The sequence below is a fragment of the Epinephelus moara genome, chromosome 22 (assembly GCF_006386435.1).
Source record: "Epinephelus moara isolate mb chromosome 22, YSFRI_EMoa_1.0, whole genome shotgun sequence".
NCBI classification, from domain to species: domain Eukaryota; kingdom Metazoa; phylum Chordata; class Actinopteri; order Perciformes; family Serranidae; genus Epinephelus; species Epinephelus moara.
The window spans coordinates 6721994-6746367 of NC_065527.1; the positions used below are offsets into that span (position 1 = coordinate 6721994).

Here is a 24374-nt window from a genome sequence, read left to right on the forward strand (position 1 = left end):
TGTTTTCGCAGGCACGTGTTCCCAATTGTTCAAGGCGCGCTGCGCCCCGAGATAAACCAAGTCCAACTTTTGTAGTGTCATCTGACAGGACCAACCAATTACAGCCAACAGGTATCTTTCCCTTCTTCCATAAAGGAACTAACTAACTAAGGAAACTAACTAAGGAAAAGTTGATCATGTTAGTGCAGGGCTACCCAGAGCTTTACATCTGTCCCATGGACGAGAGGCCTACACACTTATAAACAGCTCCTGGAAGAAGATCAGCTCTGCACTCAGGCCGCCGCGCTCTTGAGAGCTGGCTCAAAAAAGGTCACAACAGTAGCACCCAGCGCCACGTGTTTTCCAGGCAGTTAAAGACGTGGCATGTGTACGGCCCCTTACAGTGCACTATAATATATGAGTATGCAATATATATTACTGCCTTGAGTTTAGGAATGGGTCCACTTTGGTTACAGACTTCAGTGTGTGTACGTCACAAGATGGTGCCCCCGTGCCCCACACAACGTGATGTCCCATCTCTGTATGTGAGCATAAAAAAGCATGAAAAACAAGAATAAAGGGTAATAGATACGACATACACCAACAGTAACAACAAAGTGTGTTGTAACTCAAAATATCATAAATGTCATCTTTAAATTAAAACTAATTATTATCCACTTAATTTTGTCTATTCCTCATTTAATTAACTGTTTGATTTTATTTTCTATAATTTTTTTTTATTATTTATAGGTACATACTGTGGTGTATATATTGTTTGAAACTTTGTGAATTATATAGTAGTTCTCAAAAGTTTGAGTGAGTTGAGTTTTGGTGCTTTTATTTTGTAGGGTTCAATCGTCTATCTTCCGGGATTACCGTCAACAATTAAGAGCTTGACGCTGCCGCTGGACGCGTGCCTCTTCTCGCCGGAAGTGTTGGTCCAGCAGCAGACAGACGTCCTGACATTGTCATCTCGATTCATCATCTTTATGTTTTTAAGCAGTGTCAAACAGTGACGTCATGGACAGATGGAGGTGTGATGGGAAACTACATACATAAGAGCTGCATTATGTTGAATGGAAACCAGGCAGGAGCTGTTCTTCCAATATCAGAGGAGGAATCCATTAACTCAGCCAGACCTTGAATGGCTTCACCTACCTCCCTCTTACCTGTTACTGAACACTCTGCCTCTTCCTCTGCAGCAGGTGCTGATGGTTCACGTCTCCCTTCATCCTCCTGTCTGCTAATAAAAGCTGCTCTCATCGCTTAGGAAAATCTACATAACATCTTTTAGGGCAGTGAATAATTTCTATGAGATATTTAAGGTATAATGTGACAACACAAACAATGCACAGCCTTGTGTAATTTATCACCGAGCCCTACTGACTGCTGGGGAGTAATAAACTCTGGCTACTGTTAGCCATTAGCCTGAGTTACTACACAACACTAAAACAGTGCGACCAAGAGTTGAGTGATGGTTTTAAAAGGCTATTATAGCGTCTGATAAAGTGCCCAGACATGTGAAATGTGTTGTAGGTTAAATAAACATTAAAGTGGTGCACACAGTTATAAAGTGGCACTTTTCATAGCATGTCGCTAACTCTAATGAGTCCAACGTCTCCAGAGAGAAGTTTCCGTGCAGTGAACTTTTCATGTATCAGTATATTTAAATTTAATGACTTTTAAACTAACATAAATAAAGTTTGTCCATGTCTGGACAAAAATGAGCTATTAACCCCGACTGACCCATGATTTCTTCCACTCTGTGTGTCCTGTAGGCCGTGTATTTGTTCAGGCTGTTCTCATGCACTGTTCATATGTATACCTTCAACAAGTAATGCACCAGAATTCATATATGACCCATGAGACTGGTTTTTGTGTCATGTGTGAAACCAGCTGGACTTAGCTAGGGGTTATTTTAAAGTGCGTTGTCACGTTTTTTTTCCTAAACCTAACCCGCGAAACTTTACATTAAGTACGTAAGGTGACAACGGCCAAGCATGTTTATTTACCTAAACCTAGCCTACGTATCTTCACTTGCCTAAGCTAACCTATGAAACTATTATATTACTATTATGTTAAGTATGAAACTTTACGTCAAGAAGGCCTATGTAACGTGACAACACCTAGCCATGCTTCTTCTCCTAAACCTAACCTACATAACTTAACGTTAAGTACGAAATTTTACGTTAAGTAGGCCTATGTAACGTGGAATGTTTCTTTTTCTGAACCTAACCCACGTGACTTTACTTGCCTAAACCTAAAATACATATCTTTACCTAACCTAACCTATGAAACTTTGCGTTTAAGTACAAGACTTTACATTGAGTTGACCTACGTAACACCCAGCCATGTTTCTTTTCTTAAACCTATCCTGTACGAGACTTAACGTTAAGTAGACCTATGTAACGTAAACAACACCCAGCCATGCTTCTTTTCCTAAACCTAACCTACATAACTTAACGTTAAGTACGAAACTTTACATTAAGTAGGCCTATGTAACGTGACAACACCTAGCCACGCTTCTTCTCCTTAACCTAACCTACATAACTTTACGTTAAGTACGTAACTTTATGTTAAGTAGGCCTATGTAACGTGGAATGTTTGTTTTCCTGAACCAAACCCACGTGACTTTACTTGCCTAAACCTAACATACGTATCTTTACCTAACCTAACCTATGAAACTTTGCATTAAGTATGAGACTTTACATTGAGTTGACCTACGTAAAGTGACAACACCCAGCCATGCTTCTTCTCTTAAACCTAACCTGTACGAGATTTAACTAATTAAGTAGGCCAATCTAACATGACAACACCTAGCCATGTTTCTTTTCCTAAACCTAACGTACATACCTTTACTTGCCTAAGCTAACCTATGAAACTTTACGTTAGGTACGAAACTTTATGTTAAGTAGGTCTATGTAACATCACAACACCTAGCCATGCTTCTTTTCCTAAACCTAACGTACATAACTTTATGCAAAGTACGAAACTTTCCGTTAAGTAGGCCTATGTAACGTGACAACACTCAGCCATGTTTCTTTTCCTAACCCTAACCTACCTATATAACTTTACGTAAGTACGAAACTTTACTTTTTCAAGCTTCACCATTTACCCACCAGAATGTTGTTCCTGTCTTTGTTGAGTCTTTGAAACAGCATTTAGACCTTCATGTTGGAGCTTCACAGAAATATAATTGCAACAGTTGAATGAATTGAATCTGAAAATATCATTTAATTTAAAGTAAGTGAAGAGTTTCCCTTTTGTGTCTGGTTGGAGTTTTAAGGGGCATGTTGGGTGGACTTGGGCACATGGCCTCAGTATTTGTATTTTGCATTTTGGCAGCAGTAATGACAGCATGTCTATCCTGACTGTAAGCTATAACTAACTGAATTATACCTACATAATATACATCATCCTGTAGAGTAAGTGCATTTTATTCACAGATCAACTCTTTTCTCTCCAACTGATCACATTCATTGCAATTGTTACACTATTACCCATGCATCAGTGACTTCTCCTTTTCTGTCAGACTCTTCCTCCTACAGTGCGTGAAGGAGGGAGGAGGGGGAGGACGAGGACTCATCCTCCCCCTCCCGACGTGTCAACCATAATTAACTCTGCCACTGTTGCTCCACTTTGCTGGTTTTGCAACACAGTGAGACTAAAACCACAGCAAAGAATTGTCTCCTCCTGCTCAGAACAAGGCGGACACAGTTTCTGTGGAGAGGGACATCAGCAAATGTTCGTTTTTTCAGTGGTGTGTTCTGTTTTCAACACAGGGTAGAGCTGCAACCACCACCACAACCCAGCATCCACCTGCCAGATCCACATAGTTATTGCAACATGTTTATTCTCCTTCTCTTTGGGCAATCCAAGGGCATTCTGGGAAATGTGGGAAAGTCCCATAAAGAATTCTACTTTTTTAACACGGGTAAAGTAAATCAGAGAAATATCGATAACAACATAACAGCTAAACTTCTGTGAACATCCCAAACTTGTGATATTATATTACTGACAGGTTTAACATTGTTGAGAAATAATAGGAGGAACCTCTTTCACTTTGAGGATGCCCCAACATGGGACCGTAAAGCCCTGTTTCCACCTATCAGTTCGGTACGCTTTTTTTCTGTTTCCACTGAAAAGTTGTGGATGGCACCAACAGATCCGTTCTGTACCGTCCCCATGTTTGGTCCCCCCTCTGTTGGGGTACCTAGCACACAGATCTGGTACTAAAAGGTGGAGCTGTGAACACTGTGTCTGTTGGGTTGAAAAAATAACTTCATTCACTGGGCCGACTGCCGGCAACTTTTAAGGTGGAACATTAACTTGTAATGTTACTCAGTGCATAAGTTGATGACGTGAATCCATCAGCACACCTTAAATTTCACTGTGACAACTTTGACCATCACTTTAGTTTTTATATGACACACACTTTTAGTGAAGAGTGGGCTATGCCACTATAGGAATTCACACTCTCGTGTCCTCAGCTAACAGTTCAGGTGCTGCTTTAACTTCCACAGAGCTTTTATGAAAACCTGCAACACATTAAAGCTGGACTCTTTTTCCACATGATGTGTGTTGGATATAATGTCTGTGCTGCTTTGCAGGGGGGCAATTAAGTGGTTTTCAGTACTTAAGCTCATGGCTGCAGACTGAGGAAATGTTTGAACTGAAGTTAACCGCTACCAATCAGGACGGCTGTTCTCTGAGGGCGTTCTAAATTCATTACAAACACATCTGGAGTGCTTCGGGATGATGTAAAATTAAAGGAGAATATAATAAAAATGCAGATATGGGGTTAAGTGCTGTTTGACTTGCAATGAACATATTGTCCTCGTGATTATCTAATTAATTAGAGGCAAGTTTATCTCCTCTGATCTGATGGTCCTGGTAATAAATAGCAGAATACAAGAGCTGAATGAGATTTACAACCTCAAAATGTGTACTTTAAAGGGACAGTCCCCCCCAAATTGAAAACACATTTTTTCCTCTTACCCGTATAGCTTCTTATCGGTCCAGATTGTTTTGGTGTGAGTTGCCAAGTGTGAGATATCCACCGTAGAGATGTCTGTCTTCTCTTGAATATAATGGAACTAGATGGCACTCAAAAACAGTGAAACTGCTCACAACAATGTCTGTGGATTATCTTGAGTATCCAGGTCATGATTTCTGGAAAGAGACATTGCTGTCGAGGTTTTCGAATTTATTTTTTTGGCACTTTGAGCACCACAAACTGAGTTCCATCTAGTGCCATTATATTCAAGAGAAGGCAGACATCTCTACAGGTGAAACCTCCAACACTCACACCGACATACAAGCACCACAGGTAAGAAGAAAAATGTTTTTATTTTGGGGTGAACTGTTTGCTTAAGATAGGATAGGAGGTCAGAGATAGACTTGGACACAGTTATGAGTTTAGGAATTGCCTCTGTAGTAGAAAGATAGGGTTTTTCTATTATTGAAACTTAAGATAGGACAAATGTTTAGGATATTTTTTGTACCGAGGCCCCAGGAGCAGATGGAGCCATCTTGTTCTGTGCCTACAGGCTGACACTGGCAGTGTGATGATGTTGGAAATATCTTCCTTACACACTTTAAGGCTTAATACACAACATCAGAACAGGATGCTGGATGTGTAGAATGCTTGCCCAGTTTAACTCATGCTGTTCTAAAAGCCTAAGGCCAATTTTAGAGAGACAACAACACAGCGTGACCAAATACAGCCTCCTCATTCATCTCCATGAGACCACTGTGTTGGGACAGTGGGGGTGCTAACACGGAGGGCCCGAGCAGAAAAACACAGGGTCGTCCAGCAAACGAGTTGAACCTGGCTCAACTTTTGCCACTAAGTCATTTGACAATGTGTTTGCTTATCACATGCAAACAGACACTCGTTTGTAATTTGAACAACACAGATCTACACACTTACAAATAAGGGTTCCAATAGGGTTATTCCTGAAGGGCTGAGGTTCTACCCAGAAACATTTGCTTTTTCAGATTCCCTTTCTTGAGGAAAGGGTTATTTGTAAGACTTAAGTGACCTTTTCATCCAAAGAACCCTTTTTGAATAAAGACATGGGTGTAAACAGATCCTCACCCTCAATTATTCAAGTGTTCACCCATATTTAGAATGGTATTATTAAATGTAGATGTATCTGGAATCCCCTTAATCAATAACTTTTGTCTTTGGTAATGTCGTCAGTTACTAATGTAGCCTTGGGTCTTGTTAGCACCCTAAGAAGGTGGTAGGATTCTGGATAGATGCCCAAGAGAGGATTCTGGGTGGAACCATTACACCATGGAAGGGTTCTTTTAATAACATTTCATAGGAGGTTCTTGGTTTAACCTTTCATTGATGGATCTAGGTATAATCCTATATGTTGGGTTCTGGTTCAACCACCTGAAGGGGAACCTTTCACAGATAACCATCTGTGAAAGGTATATAAGGTGTAGGTATAACCCTTCATGTAGGATTCTAGGTAGAACTGTCAGTGTGGGTTCTTGTTAGCACCCTTGGAAGGTAAAAGGATTATTAATAGAAGCCCAAAGGAGTCTTCTGGGGAGACCATTACACCATAGAAGGGTTCTTTCTATAACCTCTTATAGAGGGATCTGGGTGAAACATTTTACAGATAGTTCTAGGTATGGTAGAACCCTTCATGTTGGATTCTAGGTAGAAGCCCAAAGAGGGTTTTGGATAGAACCATTACATCATTGAAGGGTTCTCTCTATAACCTCTTATAGGGGGTTCTGGGTTGAACCTTTCACAGATGGTTCTAGGTATAATCCTTTATGTGGGGTAGATGGATCTAGATAGAATCCTATATGTTGGGTTCTAGGTAGAATTACCTGAAAGGGAACCTTTTACAGGTAGTTCTAGGTATAACCCTTCATGTTGGATTCTAGGTAGAAGCCCAAAGAGGGTTTTGGGTAGAACCATTTCACCATAGAAGGGTTCTTTCTATAACCTCTTCTAGGGGGTTCTGGGTCGAACCTTTCACAGATGGTTCTAGGTATAACCCTTCATGTTGGATTCTAGGTAGAAGCCTTAAGAGGGTTTTGGGTGGAACTATTATACCATAGAAGGGTTGTTTCTATAGCCTCTCATAGGGGGTTGTGGGTGGATGCTTTAATAGATGGTTCTTGGTATAACCCTTCATGTTAGGTTCTGTGTAGAACCCCTGTGTAAGTTCTTGTTAGCACCCCGAGAAGGCAGACAGATGCTGGATAGAAGTCATAAGAGGATTTTGAGTGGAACCATTACACCATAGAAGGGTTCTCTCTATAACCTCCTAGGGGTATCTGGGTGGAACCTTTGGGTTCAAGGTAGGACCATCAAAACAGGAACCTTTCACAGGTGGTTCTAGGAATAACCCTTCATGTTGGATTCTAGGTAGAACTCTCAGTCTGGATTCTTGTTTGCACCCTTCGAAGGTGAAAGGATTCTCAATAGAAGCCCAAGAGAGGCTTCTGGGGAGACCATTACACTGTAGAAGGGCTCTCTCTATAACCTCTAATAGGGGGATCTGGGTGGAACTTTTGGGTTCAAGGTAGGACCATCTAAAGGGGGAAGTTTCACAGGTGGTTCTCGGTATAACCCTTCATGTTGGGATGAAAAACAATCTGAAGTGGTTCCAGGTGATACCTTTACAAAAAGTTCATACCAGAAACCAAAAAAGGTTCTCATCTGGGGACAGGCCAAATAACCTAAATGGTTCTAGTTGAGTGTACTGTTCCCTGGGCAGCGACGAAAGGTTAAGTGATTGCCAATATGAATTTCAAAAGTTTTAAAATAAGTGTTAGTCATCATTGATACATGGTATTCATACTGCATGTCTACCATGCATTTATTAAAATGACAAGAGAATTACTATGAAAAAAAAATGTAAAGATGTAAAGTAAAGATTCAATTTGTTGTTTTCTTGGAGTGTGAAGATACAGGAACGCTTTCACCATCTAATCACTACTTTCTGTGGTGAGCCCATGACGACTCATTTCTAGAGGAAGTGGTCAGAGCGAAGAGCCTGCATGCACACACGCTGTAATCACACGCAGAGTCATATTAAAGCATGAGACTGAGACACGCTCTGTCACATTACAGCCAGTGTTTAATTGAGTATTCGATGAGTATGTATTCTCACAAGGCATTAAATGTACAGCAAACTACCACTATCTTCATACATGGTGATGGGCTCACTCCATGCCAGAAATAATACACTACATGACTATGTCCACTGCATGAACACATATCCTGATGCCATGCACTAATATTGACCATGAGCTGTAAAAACCACCGAAAGAAAACAAACTAAATGCACTCACTCAGTATGATCATTTAACATGAAACCATCACATGAAACGGGAATACTACACGCACGCTTTTAGATAAGAAGATGACGAGGGTGGCAACAATGTTATAAACAATGCAATAACAATAAGAACAACAACGACAAGAACAATAACAGTATTAAAGCTTTTCATGACCATATCAACATTCAGTGTATTGGAAAATACAATCCCAATAGACTCTTTGTATAAAAAAGAAGCTTTTCAAGTCAGCATGGAACAAATAACAGTTCATTTCTCTGGGTTGTGGGCGGGGGGGGGCAGGGTGGATGACAGGAGCGGGTGTGCTTCCATAGATTTCAGAGGAGGGGAAGTGTAGGAGGTGTGTGTATGTATGTGTGTGTGTGTGTGTGTGTTGGGTAGGGTGAGGGGTCCTGGAGGGGTCGTGCTGGTCTATGTGGCGTAGCGTTTGGTCCACTGTTTGGCTATCCTGTCGTGCTCAGCTCTGTTGGTCAGGTACTGTGTGGCGATGCTTCCAACCAGAGGGTCGGCTGTAACACAGGAGGGATAAACTCAGTGAGACACAAACAACAAACAATTTGCCTTTTTGTCGCCTGATGCGGAGCAGGTGGTGTAGAGTGCGTTTTTTTATTAGTGAGTGCAAAAGCTAGAACCTCGTTTTACAAGAACTTTGAGACTTAACCAGAATAGTGAAGTTGCTGCCCGTAAAACCAAAACAATGAGCTGAAAGAGGCTAAAAGGTTCTGTGGAGTGGAGGGGAACTGTGAGGTCAAGAGATAATTATCTGTGGGTTCATCAGTATTTGTGTCCTCTTTCACGTCACAAAGTTATTTGAACCATTATTAAGAAAAGAATATTGATTAGTGCAACTTTAAAATGTCAGCGATACCCAACATTAGTTATCAGAACCTAATGTGGGGTGACTGCTTTAATTATGAAATTAGGAAAGGATTCATTTTGACCAGATGCAGCACATTTTATAAAACTTAAAATATTATAACTTCTTTTCTGAGTTGTGCAGTCTTTAGTTAAGTGATAGAGAACTCGCCAAGAGGTAAATCAAGTCACGGCAGCCATGCATGCAGGGGCGTTTCTAGGATTTGAGGACACTGGGGGTTCAGTCCAGGACCTCTGTCCAGGGGTGAGGGGGATCCTCCCCTGGCAATCTGGTCTCAATGTCAAGTCGTCGAAATCCGGCGCTTGGGCAGTGACTTCTGGCAGCAGACACTGACGAATAAAGCCATCCTGTACAGCAGTATGATGGTGTTAAAGTATTATGGTGCTCGGCAGTGTCAGGGGGAAACGCAGCAGGACATGAACGAAAGTTAAGGCAGCAAAAGTCTGAGTAGGGCGGGTGGAAGGGGTGGTGGATGGGTCCAACAAAGATTATAAAGCTAAACCCTGTTCTTTCTTCCTAAACCTAACCAAGTGCTTTTGTAGCCGAGACCCAACCACGTGTTAGTTGTTGATGGAAAAAACATCAAATATCCTGTGAAAACAGAAGTGTATTTTGAAAGAAGACAATGCATGTAACAGACACAGCTTGACCCGGCATCCCAGAACATCAACAACCAATGCACCCAGGGTACCTTGCACTTTGTATCTGGACACGAAAAGTCCATGATCAAATTTCAACGAGGTCGGAGTGAGAACGTGTTGCCCCTAGCACTTTTGTTTGGATAAAAAAAGCTTTATTTTGTTGCTTTTTTATGCACTCTGGCAACTTATTTACATTCAAAGTACAAAAAATATCCCAGTGTGAATGTACTGCAGACTAGATTTGGTTCCAGGGCCCAAACTGATCTCATGGTTGTTTCAAATTCTTCCACTTTTTCAAGAATAAAATCCTGAGCGCAACCACATTTCATATCTTCAACATCTTAATTATCATTTCAAAATGGAACTTTTTCTATGGGTAAGGTAGTCGTTAAAACTACTGTCGCCGTAACTGCTGTAAAATCATGTTTACTATCAGAATATATCATCCAAAGTGTTGACAGTAGGGCTGCAAAGATTTATTGAAGACATGAAGACAGGTCAAAAACATTAAAATTGCCCCACCAGGGACCACAGATATCTACAGGAAATTTGGAGATCCAACCAGTACTATTAGAGATACAGAACATGGGCGCACTATAATGTAAACCTCTCACACCTCCACTAACAGATTTCCTGAGGGTAAGACGTCTTCAAAAATCTGTGTGAGTGATATTTTATTTATTAGGAAATACAGCATGTTTTCACAAACAGCCACACCGTGCTGTTTGACATCCAATTACCTGACGTAGTGTATCAAAGAAACCTGTGGCCGGCCACCTTGGGTCATCAGCATGCATGGGAATTTTACTACAACCAGTGAAAACCTCAGAAGAGCCGTAAGTCACACAAATGGAGCTCTATCATTCCTGTGGTCTGAAATGAAGCTTGTATCGTATGACGTACAGCGCGACCGACACTTTTATCGACAGCACAGTAAAATGTGCATGCTGCTGTAAATCAGAGGTGATCATGGTGGGCTCTGGCAGCAGCTGTGCTGTCCCGTCTGTTGATACACCTCACGCGTCCGGTCAGTCGACAGCCACCATTATGAATTCCCACTGGCTCTTCTATTGATCGTGTTGCTGCTCAATTCGTTGTGCCGCCGGTCAATTTCTCAGTGAGGTGACAGCGAGGGAAACAAATTCCTCGAGCCCAACATGCACTCTGCTTGGCTTCAGACTGTCTCCTGCAGGGCTCGGCCTGCTGACGGAGCAGTGTGATGAGCTTGGCTGAGCAAGCAGCACAAACACCCCTCAGCACTAATCCCTGCTTGGGTTTCAATGATGGGGGTTTTTACAGGCTTATACCCATATTTCTGGATGAATGGATCCATACATATCATGGAAATGTGGCTTGAAACTGGAAGCATCTGACTTCTGACGTGACAGCTTCAGCCAAAGACAGGAATCCTGTTGGGACTGTCAGCTGGTGAAAGCTCACGAATGATTTAGTGTCCTGAATCATCTTGTCAATGACGGCATTGCGTTATTCTTTCATTGTTTGATCAGTTTGTCTTTTAAAGGCCAAAAGCAACACTGGTCTTCCTAGATTAGGGCTCCCGAAGATTTGCACTCTCGGTGGAAGAGCAGCTACACGCTCTTCGCACATATGAACTTTAAGTGACAGAATATTCGCACAAAGATCTCAATGGATTGTTGAACAGCACTTGAAAGAAATCCAAGCCCCAAATTTTTGTAACTTTCCAAAACCAACAACCACACAGCCACAAATCACAAATTTGCCTTCAGGGGCTTTATAAATCTGTACAGCATATGTAACCCTTGAACCCTTTACCAGGGAAAAAATGTGAGGGAGAAACCTCAGAGAGAGGAACTGAGGAGAAATCGCTCTCTCAGGACGGACAGACATGCAAAATATGTTGTGTGTACAGAACAGAGAGACATAATAAAACTGAAGTCAAGCAGCAACCTCTGGGGCTGAAAAATAAAGCCCATGCAGAAGTGTCAAAAACTGCAGTTCCTTGAATGACCACTTGAGGCTGGCTCCAAAAGTGAGTCAATCCCTTTAGACCCCCCATTTTAAAATGCCAGGTACAAAGAAAGGGTTTTGGTCTCTAGCTAATTTCCTCATTCATTAAAGTTAAAGCGAAGTGGGTGTCGCCTGTTGACGAGTTGCTACCATGTCAACAACAGTAGTTAAGTAATGTGACTATGGTGTAGTATAGGCGTAACCGTAGCTGTTGCTATTTCACCGTAACGTTTTGGACAACTTGTCAAGCGTTTGGTTGCATCAAAAGACCCTCTAACAAACTGTTCAGTTTTTCCAGTTAAGTTTTAAGCCTGTTTGTGGGCTAGCTAAAATTAGCATTAGCACAATTAAACTGCTATAAATGCACCATGCTAACCAAACTAGCAGCTAGCAGCTAGCATTAGGGTAATCTCCACCCTCGTGTCCAAATATCGTCACTTCTGGCTCAAAAAATCCAAGATGGCGACAACCAAATTACCCAACTCAAGGCTTCAAAATGAGTCCCACAACTAATGGGTGCTGTCACGGTGGCTGCATCCATTATTTTATACAGTCTATGACTGAAGTGTAGACAGTCAACAGTGATTGGCCAGGTGTGTGCAAGTGAGAAAATATGCAGCGTTTGAACCCTTTCAAGCTCCCTTTTTTGGCCGGGCACTTTCATATGAGCGAGACCATCATAATGCTTCAACTCTACTGATGTCCTTGTAAAACTGTTTCAGGCAGGTTGGCACCTCCTAACAGAAACAGTTAATCTAAAACTAATATCTTTATGTACTGTCCCTTAATTTAGTCAAAACACTGGTGAGTGAATAGAAAACAAACTGTGGTGAGTTAGCTGCTGCAGCTTCTGCAACATGTTATGTAATAACATAAACTGGGATATAATGGGATTCATTTTCTTTTTCAACTGCAAATTATGTCCCCAAAGGAAAACTTGGTAAATATCTGATTTATCTAATAAGATTAAGTTTTCAGTCTGCTCTTCTTACTTTAATCATTTTTACTGAAGCAAAATGTATCTGCAGGTTTGAAAAAGCAATTTTATTATTCTAGTATGCTCACAAACACTTAAATTATATTTCCAATATTAATGATTTATGTAATAAAACAATCAATACTCAGTGTCCATGTGTCTGCACAATATTGCAATGCAAAATATAGTGATGCTGAACGTTCTGAAGCCTAACGACTGCACTGTGACTGTAAATCTCTGAATTTGGTGACGCACTCGAGCCATACACCAGCTCCAAATCATTCAAAATACAGCAGCTAGACTTTTGACCAAAGGAAAACGATTCTCACACATCACACCTATTTTTGCTTCCCTGCACTGACTTCCAGTCTCTTTTAGAATCCATTTTAAAGATCTTTTAATCACATACAAGGCTCTAAATGATCTGGCACTGGAGTTAAAACTGAGCTCACACTGTATCGTCCAAACAGGCCCCTCAGGTCTGCTGGTGCGGGTCTTCTAACTGTTCCAGAGTCCAGCTCAAAGACAAAGGGTGATCGAGCCTTTTCAGTTCTTGCTCCTCAGCTTTGGAAAAGCCTCCCACTGAGCGTCAGATCATGTCTTTAAATCTTGTCTAAGAAATGTACTTTTACAGATCGGCCTTTCCTGACAGTTGAGACTTATTGTGTGTATGGAAGTGTGTGTATTTGTGTTGTGCTGCTGTTGCAACAAAAAGCACCTGGTTATTACTAAAAAATGAATAGAACAAATTTTTTTGTGGCAGATTGAACATGCAACAAGTTGTATTGATGACTTGTGAACTTGGAAGCAGGGGCTTGAGGCCTTAGCAGACTTCGACTAAATGCTTGTCAGATCATCTAAAAGCATCTGCCAATGGCAGAATGAACTTGCAGCCAACTTTCCAATATCTCAAGCTCTGGTTTTTCCTTTTTTATTTTACACAACTACTTCCATCACTTTTCATGTGTACAACCAAGTGCAACACCATAAACGCCTGTGAGGAGAGACTGTCAGTGAGCATTGTTACCCCCATTTATACAATCTATCGTTCTTGATTGTGGAGGCAGTGGGATGCAGCCTGGAGGAGGCTCTGCCTTCCCTCAACACGTGGTTGAAGACACGCTGTAGGGACTAGTTTGTTTGTCGCACACTGAAGCCTTCACAAAGACTGTACAACAGCAGCAAGGCACCTGTTCCAGGTGTCATTAGGATAACCAGAGTTTTGTAAATTCTAGTAGATAATGAGGCAAATATTGGGACTGTTGGACCAACAGTGTAATAATAAAAAGAACTGATTACACTGTGTGAGCTGTGGGAGTAATTTTATGGTAATTTCAGCCCTTTTTGTAACACCTAAGTGTGTGTTTCAGCCACTTCAGTCTTTGTACAGAAGGCACACAGGAGCTGCACTAGCTGAGGACATTAACTGTTTTTATCTGGCATATTCTGATACCAACTCAGATAGTAAAGCCTTCCTTTAAGGCAGAGTGAGGCATGTGTTATTACAGGTTTGACAAACTGACACCCCTGAAGCTACCGAGGGGAAAAAGCAGACACTGAAATCACTGAGGAGGAATCCCTCAGGCTTTGTTAAAAAATGTAAGATTACTTTTTGGACGCTGGGTTCCACAGAGGTTGTGACAGGAAAAGCAGGGAGAAAAAAGGGATGACATTGGACAGAGGCTCCGGGCTGGATTTGAGCCCTAGATACTCTGTGACATGGCATGTGGCTGAGCCCACATGAGCCACCAGGACACCCCAGGTAGAAATCTGCTTGTGGGACGTGATGAGGGGTTAAATGTGGCATGACGGCAGGGACGGCAGCCCTGGGAGGGTTGATTAACTGTCATTCCGTCCTCTTCCCCCGCTTTAATGAGCTACATGCCAATGATCTCCGCCTGCATGGGAAAGAAAATCCTCAGACGGAAGGCGGTGGAGAGGGAAGGAGAGATATTTTTAGGGTATTTCAGATCCAGGGCCCACGTTAGGCACTTGAGGCTGGGTTTAAAAAACTTAAGCAAGTGGTGAGAAGTGTAGCAAGCCCACTGATTCTGATGAGGCAAGAGGCAGAAAGAGGGATAGAAAGTGCGTGGGTAACAGGAAAGGAGGGAGGGAGGAGGGGTGACAGGGTTTCTATTTTTTTTTGGTGGGGACGGGGTGTCGATCAAGTCTCTTTTGTATCGTACTTTAAAGGAATCGGCTCATTTCATCTCGCCAACATCTGAAAACGTCGTGGAGGAGGAGGAGAGGAAAAGCTATTCTCATTTTCGCCCACGGAGGGAGAATCTCCGCTGCTACGTTATCAAAGAGCAATCCCCGCAGAGAGGACACAAGCTATCATCAGAGGTCTTCACAATCAGCACCATCAGCCCCCCCCTCCCCTTCCCCACTCCCTCGCTCTTTCTTTTCCGTTGCCATCTCATTCCCCACTATTCACATGTGAAATCACCTGTCATTCTTCGGCCCCTTTCACTCCCCTTCCCCTTCCTTTCTTGCTCTGGCACATTTCTCCCAGTCCTTCCACTCTGAACCTCATTTCTGTGATACTGGACAGATTTTTTTGTTCACAACATCTGCTTTTATCACCTCTGCTTGCTCAATTTAATCCTTCATACCAAGAGACATCAATGGTATTGGCGGCTGAAGACCAGTCCAACTGGGAAACGACTGGTTTAACTGGTCCATAAAAGACAGATTGAATTCCGCCGCTCCTCCGGCAGTGGTCTTTGCTCTGCTGGTAAACTGGACCATAATGGATCTAATTAGCTTTAAAAATGTTGCCGTCTTCTCCTTTAATGGTGTCAGCTGTTTACAGGGTTGTGTTTAGCCAGCCAGTCCTGGTTAAATATTGATTAATCTGCAATGGAGGGCGGAGGAATACACAGGCTCTCTGTTCACAAGACAATATTGTTAGAGGATGAATGCAAATGCTATGAAAGCACTACAGTCATTTTTCCTGCTTCTCAGGCCCACAGCTGCCATACCTTGTTTCTGAGATAGTAGTGGTTACTGGGGAGAAGAACGTCATCTGTTGCTTTAAACCAGAATAAATGTTGGCATTGTGCAATTCTGCAAACCATGGATACGTCACATTTATGTTATTATGTAGAGGATACAATGAAACTCTATGTTTTTACATGGCTGTGGGTTACGTGTGGTTAAGTTTCAGCACATAAACCAACATGGCTATGGGAAAAGATCATATTTTGATTTAAAATACCCCAGTTTTGGTGGCACAATCCAAGCTGCTAATGCAGCAATATACAACACATTGTATGACCTTGTTCCTTTGAAGCAGACTGAGACCTTGACTGAGGTACTCTTGAACGAGGTCCTTGAATTTAGTTCCGTTCATTACCTAAATTTTTCATGCAGGTCTCATATCTGAATAAGCCCCCATGTCTCAAATCCATAACACTCACAATGTCGATCTTATAATAGTGGACCAAGTAGATCAAACATCGGTATTGGCCAATATTCCGGAAATAAGATAGCATTCACCAACGGCAGGGGTCAATGGTTTCTGCGCAGGCTAAAAAGCAGAGTTCAAGACTAATGTCGTTCCATCATTTCGGGGACAATACAAAACATGTTTGGGACAAAAAGAGACAAAAGAGACCTTCCTCTGAGATGTGTTTCAGACTATAGGACGAAAAAAACTCACTATCGACACCCTACTTTTACCATGTTAATGCTACATTGTGAACAACAAATCTGTGTTGAAATCGTCAGGAGGAGCGCTAGCTAACGTAGCAGTGTTTAGGATTTGTGCCAAACCAGAACTCACGGCTAGGACTGCTTCAGTGTTCGATGTTCAGGAGGTTTTTACCTGGAGCCAAATTATTAACAAAGGTCCTTTCCTTTTGAAAACTAATGGACCAGATGATTTAAACTGGTAAAAACACCAAATGAGGCAGTCTGACGTTAAAAATCTGTGTTTTTCCTTAACGACGAAAACTATCTGGAGCCAGCAGTCGTGTTTCCATCAGCTTGTTTAGATGCGCATCTAGAAGTATCGCATCGGAAATGATGATGGAAACGGCAAAATTCGAATTAAAATCCCCTGATTCGCACAAACAAAAATACGCTCGCTATGGCCGGGTTTTGGCTGAAGCGAAAAAGGGTTGATTCGCAAAACGGGGGATGGAAACAGTTTAATTCGAATGAAGTCTGACGTAGCGCACTTGCACACACGTGACTGATCAACTGTTTCCGCTCGTGGTGTTTTCCCACAAGCCAACAACATTGTGGAAAGCAGCCCGAGGTTTGTGTGGATGGACGAAGAAATCAAAACCTTTATCGCCTTGATAAAGGATTAAAACATTACTGCAATTCTGGATACCAAGCAGCAACGGAACACAATTATCTACCAAGAACTTTGTGCCGAAATGTTAAGCAAGGGGTTTGACAAGCCATGGACTGCTTTGAGGAACAGGTGGGGTGGGGGGGTGGGGGGTGGGGGGGACGAACGAAATTCAACGACATCCTTGACCAGAGGCCAATTGTGACCTCGTTGTCGTCCATGATCAACAGCAGCAGCGAAAGTCAGTAACGTTAGCTTATGTTTACCATGTTTACACCGGTACCTTGGCTTGGATAGCTTGATATATTGCACGTGAGATTTGTTTTGTTTCCGGCTCTGCAGCCAGGTAATTTCGCAACTCGTACGAGTTCGTAGTGTAGTTTTCACGCTCTAAACATTAAATGGAAACACACATGATTAGCATTTCTAAAAATGCACATTTCCCAAAGATTCAAATCACTTTTAGACGGAAACGAGGTTAGTATTTGGTTTGTCCAATCTGGGCTACTGTAAAAACACGGCTGTGCAACATGGGGACCCCTGTTGACGAGGACCCGCTCCATATGCAGATATAAACAGCTCATTATAAGGTAATGAAGACACAACAATTCTTATTTTCAGGTGATTATACACTAAAGAAATACTTACACTTATACGTACTTCTTAAATTATATTGAATTTCTGCCAATAGATCCCCCTAAATCCTACACACTGGACCTTTAGTGTCAGCTGTTAGCAGTTAGCAGCTAATGGAAGTTGCACTGAATGACTTTATGATGTGTTCAAGCTCTGTTCATTGAGGAATTCTGTAATACTTTCATTACAGTCTGAAGTATGTTGTTACTGTGGCTAAATACAGGATTTTTTAAGGCTTATACTGATGCCAATATTTGAGTTAAACATAATAGTTAATGGACATTAATTCTTTTTTTAAACATGAACATTTACAGTAAATGTACTTGATGAGAAACAGAGGAAGACTTGTACATGAACAAGACATTTTCTAGCCTTCAAAATATATCTTTGGCATTTTGACATATACGCCAATTCCAATCTATCTGCTTTAGCAACTCTAACGCAGACTGATATTTCCACCCAGCTGATTTAGTCATCACATTAAAGGCTACGGAGACACAAGGTTAATGCACATAGATCTGAACATTCCGCCTTCTTAAGATCACTGTAATTAATTTGTAATTATTCATGTTTGAATAAAGCCATTATGGAACAGAGATCTTTTTTAGAAATCTCAGAGGCTGTAACTTTAACAGATAGATGAAGAGAGCAATGTCACCGATCCTGTTTGAAAAGGCTTCAGATCACTGGAACCTGTCCGTTCATCCTCAGCGACTACAGCTGCTGTTGTCCTATAAAGAGTCCATGCCTCAAAGTGACACACTTCTACGGACATTATTCACACTGAATGGACATGTCAGTCAACCTCCCACAGCTACATGTGGAGGGAAATATGACAAGGAGAAGTGTGTGTGTGTGTGTGTGTGTGTGTGTGTGTGTTGCAGCTCTCACCAGGGTTGCAGTCAGTGAGCAAGGAGCAGATGGACAGTAAGACCTTGGAGATGGTGAGGGCAGGACTCCAGTTGTCCTTCAGGATGTCCAGACAGATCACCCCCTGGCTGTTGATGTTGCAGTGGTAGATCCTCGTACGGAACGTCACCTGAACACGGACAGTCAGAGGGTTAGATCGATACTGGTCTCTAGAAGAAAACCACCATCACTTTGATTTCAAGTTACATTAAGCCAAAATATTCTGGCTATTGATAGTTGGCACCATAAAGGGAACAAAGTAGCATCGGGCCGGCTCAGACCAGGATCATCCTGCATATATCCTTCAAACACAGACTGTAGACCCCTCTGTCTGCTTCTCTCTGCAATCACTCTTTCATTTTGCATTCATTAACATATGCCTTATCTCAATTCCATCTGAGTACCTGAAGGATATTCTGCAGTAAATACACAGGTCAGTATAGTGGATACTGACTGAGACACAATATGGCGATACTCACAGTCCCTGTAGATCTGAAGTGCAGAGAGTCCTATAGAGCTCAGCAGAGCCTAACATCAGCACAGGGAGCACAACATCATTAAGGAGTGGCCTTTGACCTCTCTGCTTGCTTAAATGAAGACTGCTGACCAGGACAGGCAGTTGGAGCATGCTCAGGCTCCATCCCCCCTCTCTGCTTGCTTTGTGACTGCAGCCTTTCCTCCCGCTCCTCCCTCTTTTATCCTCTGATTAACTCGCCATTCCTCCCCTGACATATCCTCCTCATATGAGAAACAAACAACCGTCGCATGCGAGCCCAGCCCTCTCTTCCTCACATTCCATGCTGGTATTACTGAGGGGACACTGGCTGACTCGTGACAGACAGACAGAGCAATAAACAGGCCGCTTTTCATTACATGAAAGGATTTCCGGAGCTGTGACAAGGAAAGGCAGACAAGAGACGAGGTGATTTATGGTGACTGGTTGAGGGCAGGTCTCCTGTCTGAGTCGCTCCCTCTTCTGTTCCTACACCTCCGGTTAGCGGCGGCATGCTAAAGCTGGCAGCCCAGCAGCCATGAAAAAGATCCTTGGCCAGCTTGTGTGGTCTCATTAACAGCCTGTAATCCCATCATGGCTGATGCTAATAGATTATGATGCTGCCTCCGCCTAACAAAAGATGCGGGTCTAATCCTACATCCCCTCTGTATTATGGATTCATCCCTCAGCCTCTAAACACAACCTCTGTATCCTCGTTTTGTATCCCAGCAGCTCTCTTTCTGACAAACACATTCATGTGTTTTGTAGAGTAAATACAGCTTTCACAGAAAATCTCTAAACACCTCGGCAATCCTGACATTAGGCCTCAATATATTTTGTTCAAGGTGCACACTTCGGAGTAAAGGAAGTGCTGACGGAGCGTCCACAGTGCCGCCCCCCTTTCCCCCTAAATATTCTCTTTATTATCACTACTATTATTGTATTAATGACAAACAAGAACAAGAGCTAATGAGAAATCAACATAAATAAACAACCAAGCTAATAAACATCAGTAATAAATCCCAACATCCACATCCACTCCACCTGTCAATGCTCCAGCATGTTCTGACTGTGACGATCACTCACTGATGAACACATTAAGGTGAACTGCGTTGCCAGGATTAAAACTGGTAGCCCTACTTCTTGGGCTGCAACTAATAATTATTTTCAATATCGATTCATCTGCAGATTATATTCACAATTATAAAATGTCAAAAAAAAAAAACGTGAAATTGCTTATTTCCCAGAGTCCAAATGATCTCTTCAAATCATTTCTTCAGTCCAAAATCCAAACACTCTTCATTTACTATAATAAATGATGAAGAAAAGCAGCAAATTCTCACATTTAAGAGGCTGAAACCAGCAAATGTTTAACATTTTTGCTTGAAAAATTACTAAAACGATTAATTAGTTATCAAAATTTATTTTCTTTTGATCAATTAATCGAGTAATTGACTAACTGTTGCAGCTCTGCATACTACAGACTTGCCATTAGCATTAAATCTTTGGATCATTTTTCCCTTATGTCCAGTTTAGGGATGTCCTGATCACATTTTTTTGCATCCGATCCGATACAAGTCCTTTATTTTGAAACCGAGTCCGATACAGAGTCCAATCCGATACTTTGCAAAGCATTAAGAAAGAAAAAAAGAAGAATGCATCCAAGCTGTCCCATAAGGTTTGTTTTTTAATATATATAAATATTTTTTCTTTTACTCAGTCAAACCCCACAAAGAAACCATAAAACCCATAAAACAGGTCCCTCGACACCAAACTTAAATTGTTTTTACCTGGTTTCTGTAGAACAAAAGAATTATACTCAATTTTCAAAAATACAAATACAACTGTAGTCAGTTTCAAGAAAGTATATATTTTTTTCACCAAAGAAAAGAAATGTTCCGTTCAGTCAGTTCAATCCAGTTCAAACAAAAAACTCCACTCCGGGACTTCCAAATAACATATCACAGTTCAGTTCAGTTCAGTTCAATCCACACAGTTCGCTAAACAAAAGAAAACTCCACCCCAGGTTTTCTCGTAAACAAGGAGGTAAAGAAAATCCACTGTTTGCTCTGACTCTGTTCAGTTTCAAAACAATAACTCAACCCGACCCGAAGGTTCCAAATAAGGAATAACGAAACGGAAAGTAACCCCTGACTTTTGCCAACTCACGGCACCATGTGTGAATGCCGTAACGCTCCGGCATTGTTTCGGGCTCGGAGGCTCCGTAGGATCCCTTGATATCCGTGGCGGAATCTCTGAGTTGAGGCCAGTGGCCAGATGGATGATATTCCACAGGGAAGTGCACCTATTTCGCGGACTTTGAGCGGTGTAAAATGCCTTGGTAGGCCGAATACGTAGAGGACTTCTGGCTCATTTCTCACTCGCCGACGACTTTCGCCATACTGCCAGGAGCGGCATAATGTAGGGGCCGGTCTACCTGGGCTCAGCTGATCGAGCTATCCCACTGGCCGAAAGCACCAGTGGGTGTGTCTGGAGATACCTCAGTGTCTGGAGGTGAGCAAGCCATCAGCTGATTGTCAAATATAAAATATACAGGATCGCCACACTTTATACATTGGAAAGCGGAGGCAACAATGAACAACATAGATGAAAAACCTGGCCGTTGTTGTTTTGATTCGATCTTTTATTAATGATTCCGATTTTGTAAAAATAATGTGATCGGCGCCTAGTCCAGTTTTTTTGAATGCCTTTATTGTAGGTGCAATTTTGGCGCCCCCCTATAGTTGGCCCTCGAGGCAGCCACCTATGATGCCTACAGGAATATCCGCCAGTTCCTCCTCTGGGAGCATGTGCAGATGACAAAGTCGGCCGTAAGCTAATTCAGTATAGTATTTGTCATGACCTGGCTCTAAAGCCATGACGAAAAAGAGGAAGACGCAGTCTGGAGGCAAAATAATTAATAATTTATTTACATAAAAATAATAATTTTAAACATAGGAAACCCAAAAACAAAATAAAGTAACAATGCAATGTGTTCATCAGTAGAATCAATGGTGAAAGCATGAGTCTGCGTGTAGTGTGGGGTGTTGGAAATGTGAAAGTAACGAAGGAAGAGTGACAGGGTATTTATAGCCTGAGAGCACCGGGCCCAGGTGCTCCCGACAAAGACAATCCCTCCACCCACACCTGCTGCATTAAAGAAATAGAACAGGATAAATAACAGGTCGGGGAGCGTCACATAAGCACCTCAAAAACCAAGGCACTCCATCGCATTAATGCATAAATCCTATAAATCGTATAATACAACTATCATGGAATTTTCCGATTTCAGAAATGCCCACAATGGTCTACTGAAACAAAATGGTATCAAAACTCTCTGACAGCTGACAAATGTGTGTCATGTCACAGTGGATGTCATTAAATGTGTCCACATTTAATAGTTATTTTGGGCAAACGGAAGGAAAAGCAGCTGAACTGCTCCGTAGTTTTATGACGAGGCAGTCATCATGACAAATCTTAATTGAGACCGAACAGAAAGGTTCACTTTAAAAGAGGAAATGTACTGAATGGCCGATCATCCCCGAGTCTGAGCTCGACTTTATGGTGCTTCATGGCACGTTAAACAGTTTGAGAATGAGAATGATATCATGCAAAGGGAGATAAAGTGTGCAGCAGAATTGAGTTCAAAGCCACGAGGAAATTAGAGTTGATAGAGGGGGATAATGTTAGTTGGAGGAGTCTAATCTCTCATCCTGTCACTGGGTGGTTCTGCTCAACAGGCCCTGGAATGGACTCACGTTAGACCAAAATACAAATACTGAATTAACGTCCGTGCCTCCCCTAACCTCCATCTAAGAGTATCGGTGTCAGCCTTAACTGGCCTTATCATCCCAACATTAGAGAGCGAGCCAGTGTAGTGAGCAGCTGCAGCTGTCGGATTGGTGGCTGTGAGCCGGTGAGCTGCTGGATGGCACAGCTCACAGCCAGACTGGAAAAACAAGGCAGCAGGAGGCCAAGAGTTAAGACGAGCTCAGTTTCCCCGTCGGCGTGGATTGCCAGGAAGGAGGCAGTTTTAGCTGGTCAGGAGGGAGCGAGGAGAACACTGTTGCTTTTTGGGAGTCACGTTTCGCACCAGACTGCAAATTAAATACCCAAGGCTGCGACAAAATTCACAATAAACCTGATTTGTCGTAAAAACATTCCAGTTTCTTTCAGCATGAAATGGCCAATCAAACCTCAAATCTAATCCACAGCAGAGGGAGTTTTATTCAGTCTGCAGGTAGAGGAAGCCACTTGTTTTTCTCTTCTAGGACATTATTTAAAATATGCTGGAATTCCACTGCTGATACCAGTAATCTTTTAACATCGAGGAATTTAGATGTTTTTTCTACTGAACAAAATAAACCCTAAACGTGTCAGTGTTGCCATAAATACAGTTGCCTCCCTTTAGTGGCTGAATGTGTGAGAAGATGAGGCAGAAATGACTCACATCCAACATTATCATTTACTTAAATTATCACTGTGGACGCAGCATAATAGGCTGCATGGGAGACATTTGCCAACTAGTTATTAGGAAAGCATCAGGAAGTCATTCACACAAGTCTGCAGCTTCTTCTTTTTAAAGCAAAACTGGAGTATAAAGGTTTTCCTATAAAAACCTTCTTACTTTGTATAAAAAGGTTTCTCTTAGGGGTGCACCATATTGGATTTTTTGCTGGTATCAGATATGTAACAACTCATTCGGCCGATAGCTAATGCTAATATTGATATATCCATTTATTCCCTTCCTAATTTTTGTGGTCGTCAAGTCTCTTCTGTAGCAGATTTAACATCATATAATACATGCATTCTCTTATGACGACGGCCCATTTGCAGATGGAGACATGAAATTCAATACTTGTCAACGTATGTAATATTTATTCATTGTGCAAAATAAGAAAAAGCATGTTAGCCAATTATGATAGTTCATTTTAAAGCTGATATTGGTCTATACTGATGATGTACTGATATTCTCAGCATGTTGGCCGATTCCAATAATTCATTTTAAAGCTGATATTGGTCTATACTGATGATGTACCGATATTCTCAGCATGTTGGCCGATTCCAATAATTCATTTTAAAGCTGATATCGGCCGTTACGATGACAAGCCAATATTATTGTGCATCCTTAGTTTCTCTTAGCAAACGCTTTTTTTAATTTCACAGAATTAACCAAACTTCCAAATGCAGTGTTAAATTTAGTCTCAACACAGAGCAGCTGTGTACGAACTTTACTCAAA

At 41.8% G+C, this 24374-nt stretch overlaps 2 protein-coding genes across 2 annotated transcripts in view; both read right to left on the minus strand.

The window, feature by feature from the left end:
- rpl15 (ribosomal protein L15) overlaps positions 1-24374 on the minus strand; it is a 993591-nt gene that overhangs the window by 37605 nt on the left and 931612 nt on the right. The gene's annotated exons all lie outside the window — the stretch shown is intronic.
- Positions 8073-24374, minus strand: part of LOC126383912 (ubiquitin-conjugating enzyme E2 E2-like) — an 84144-nt gene continuing 67842 nt past the window's right edge. The window contains exons 5-6 of the mRNA XM_050034666.1: positions 18624-18771; positions 8073-8819 (exon numbers count right to left, since the gene is read on the minus strand). Coding sequence (XP_049890623.1) covers positions 8722-8819; positions 18624-18771 — 246 coding nt within the window. The 3' untranslated portion in view covers positions 8073-8721. The remainder of the gene's footprint in view (positions 8820-18623; positions 18772-24374) is intronic.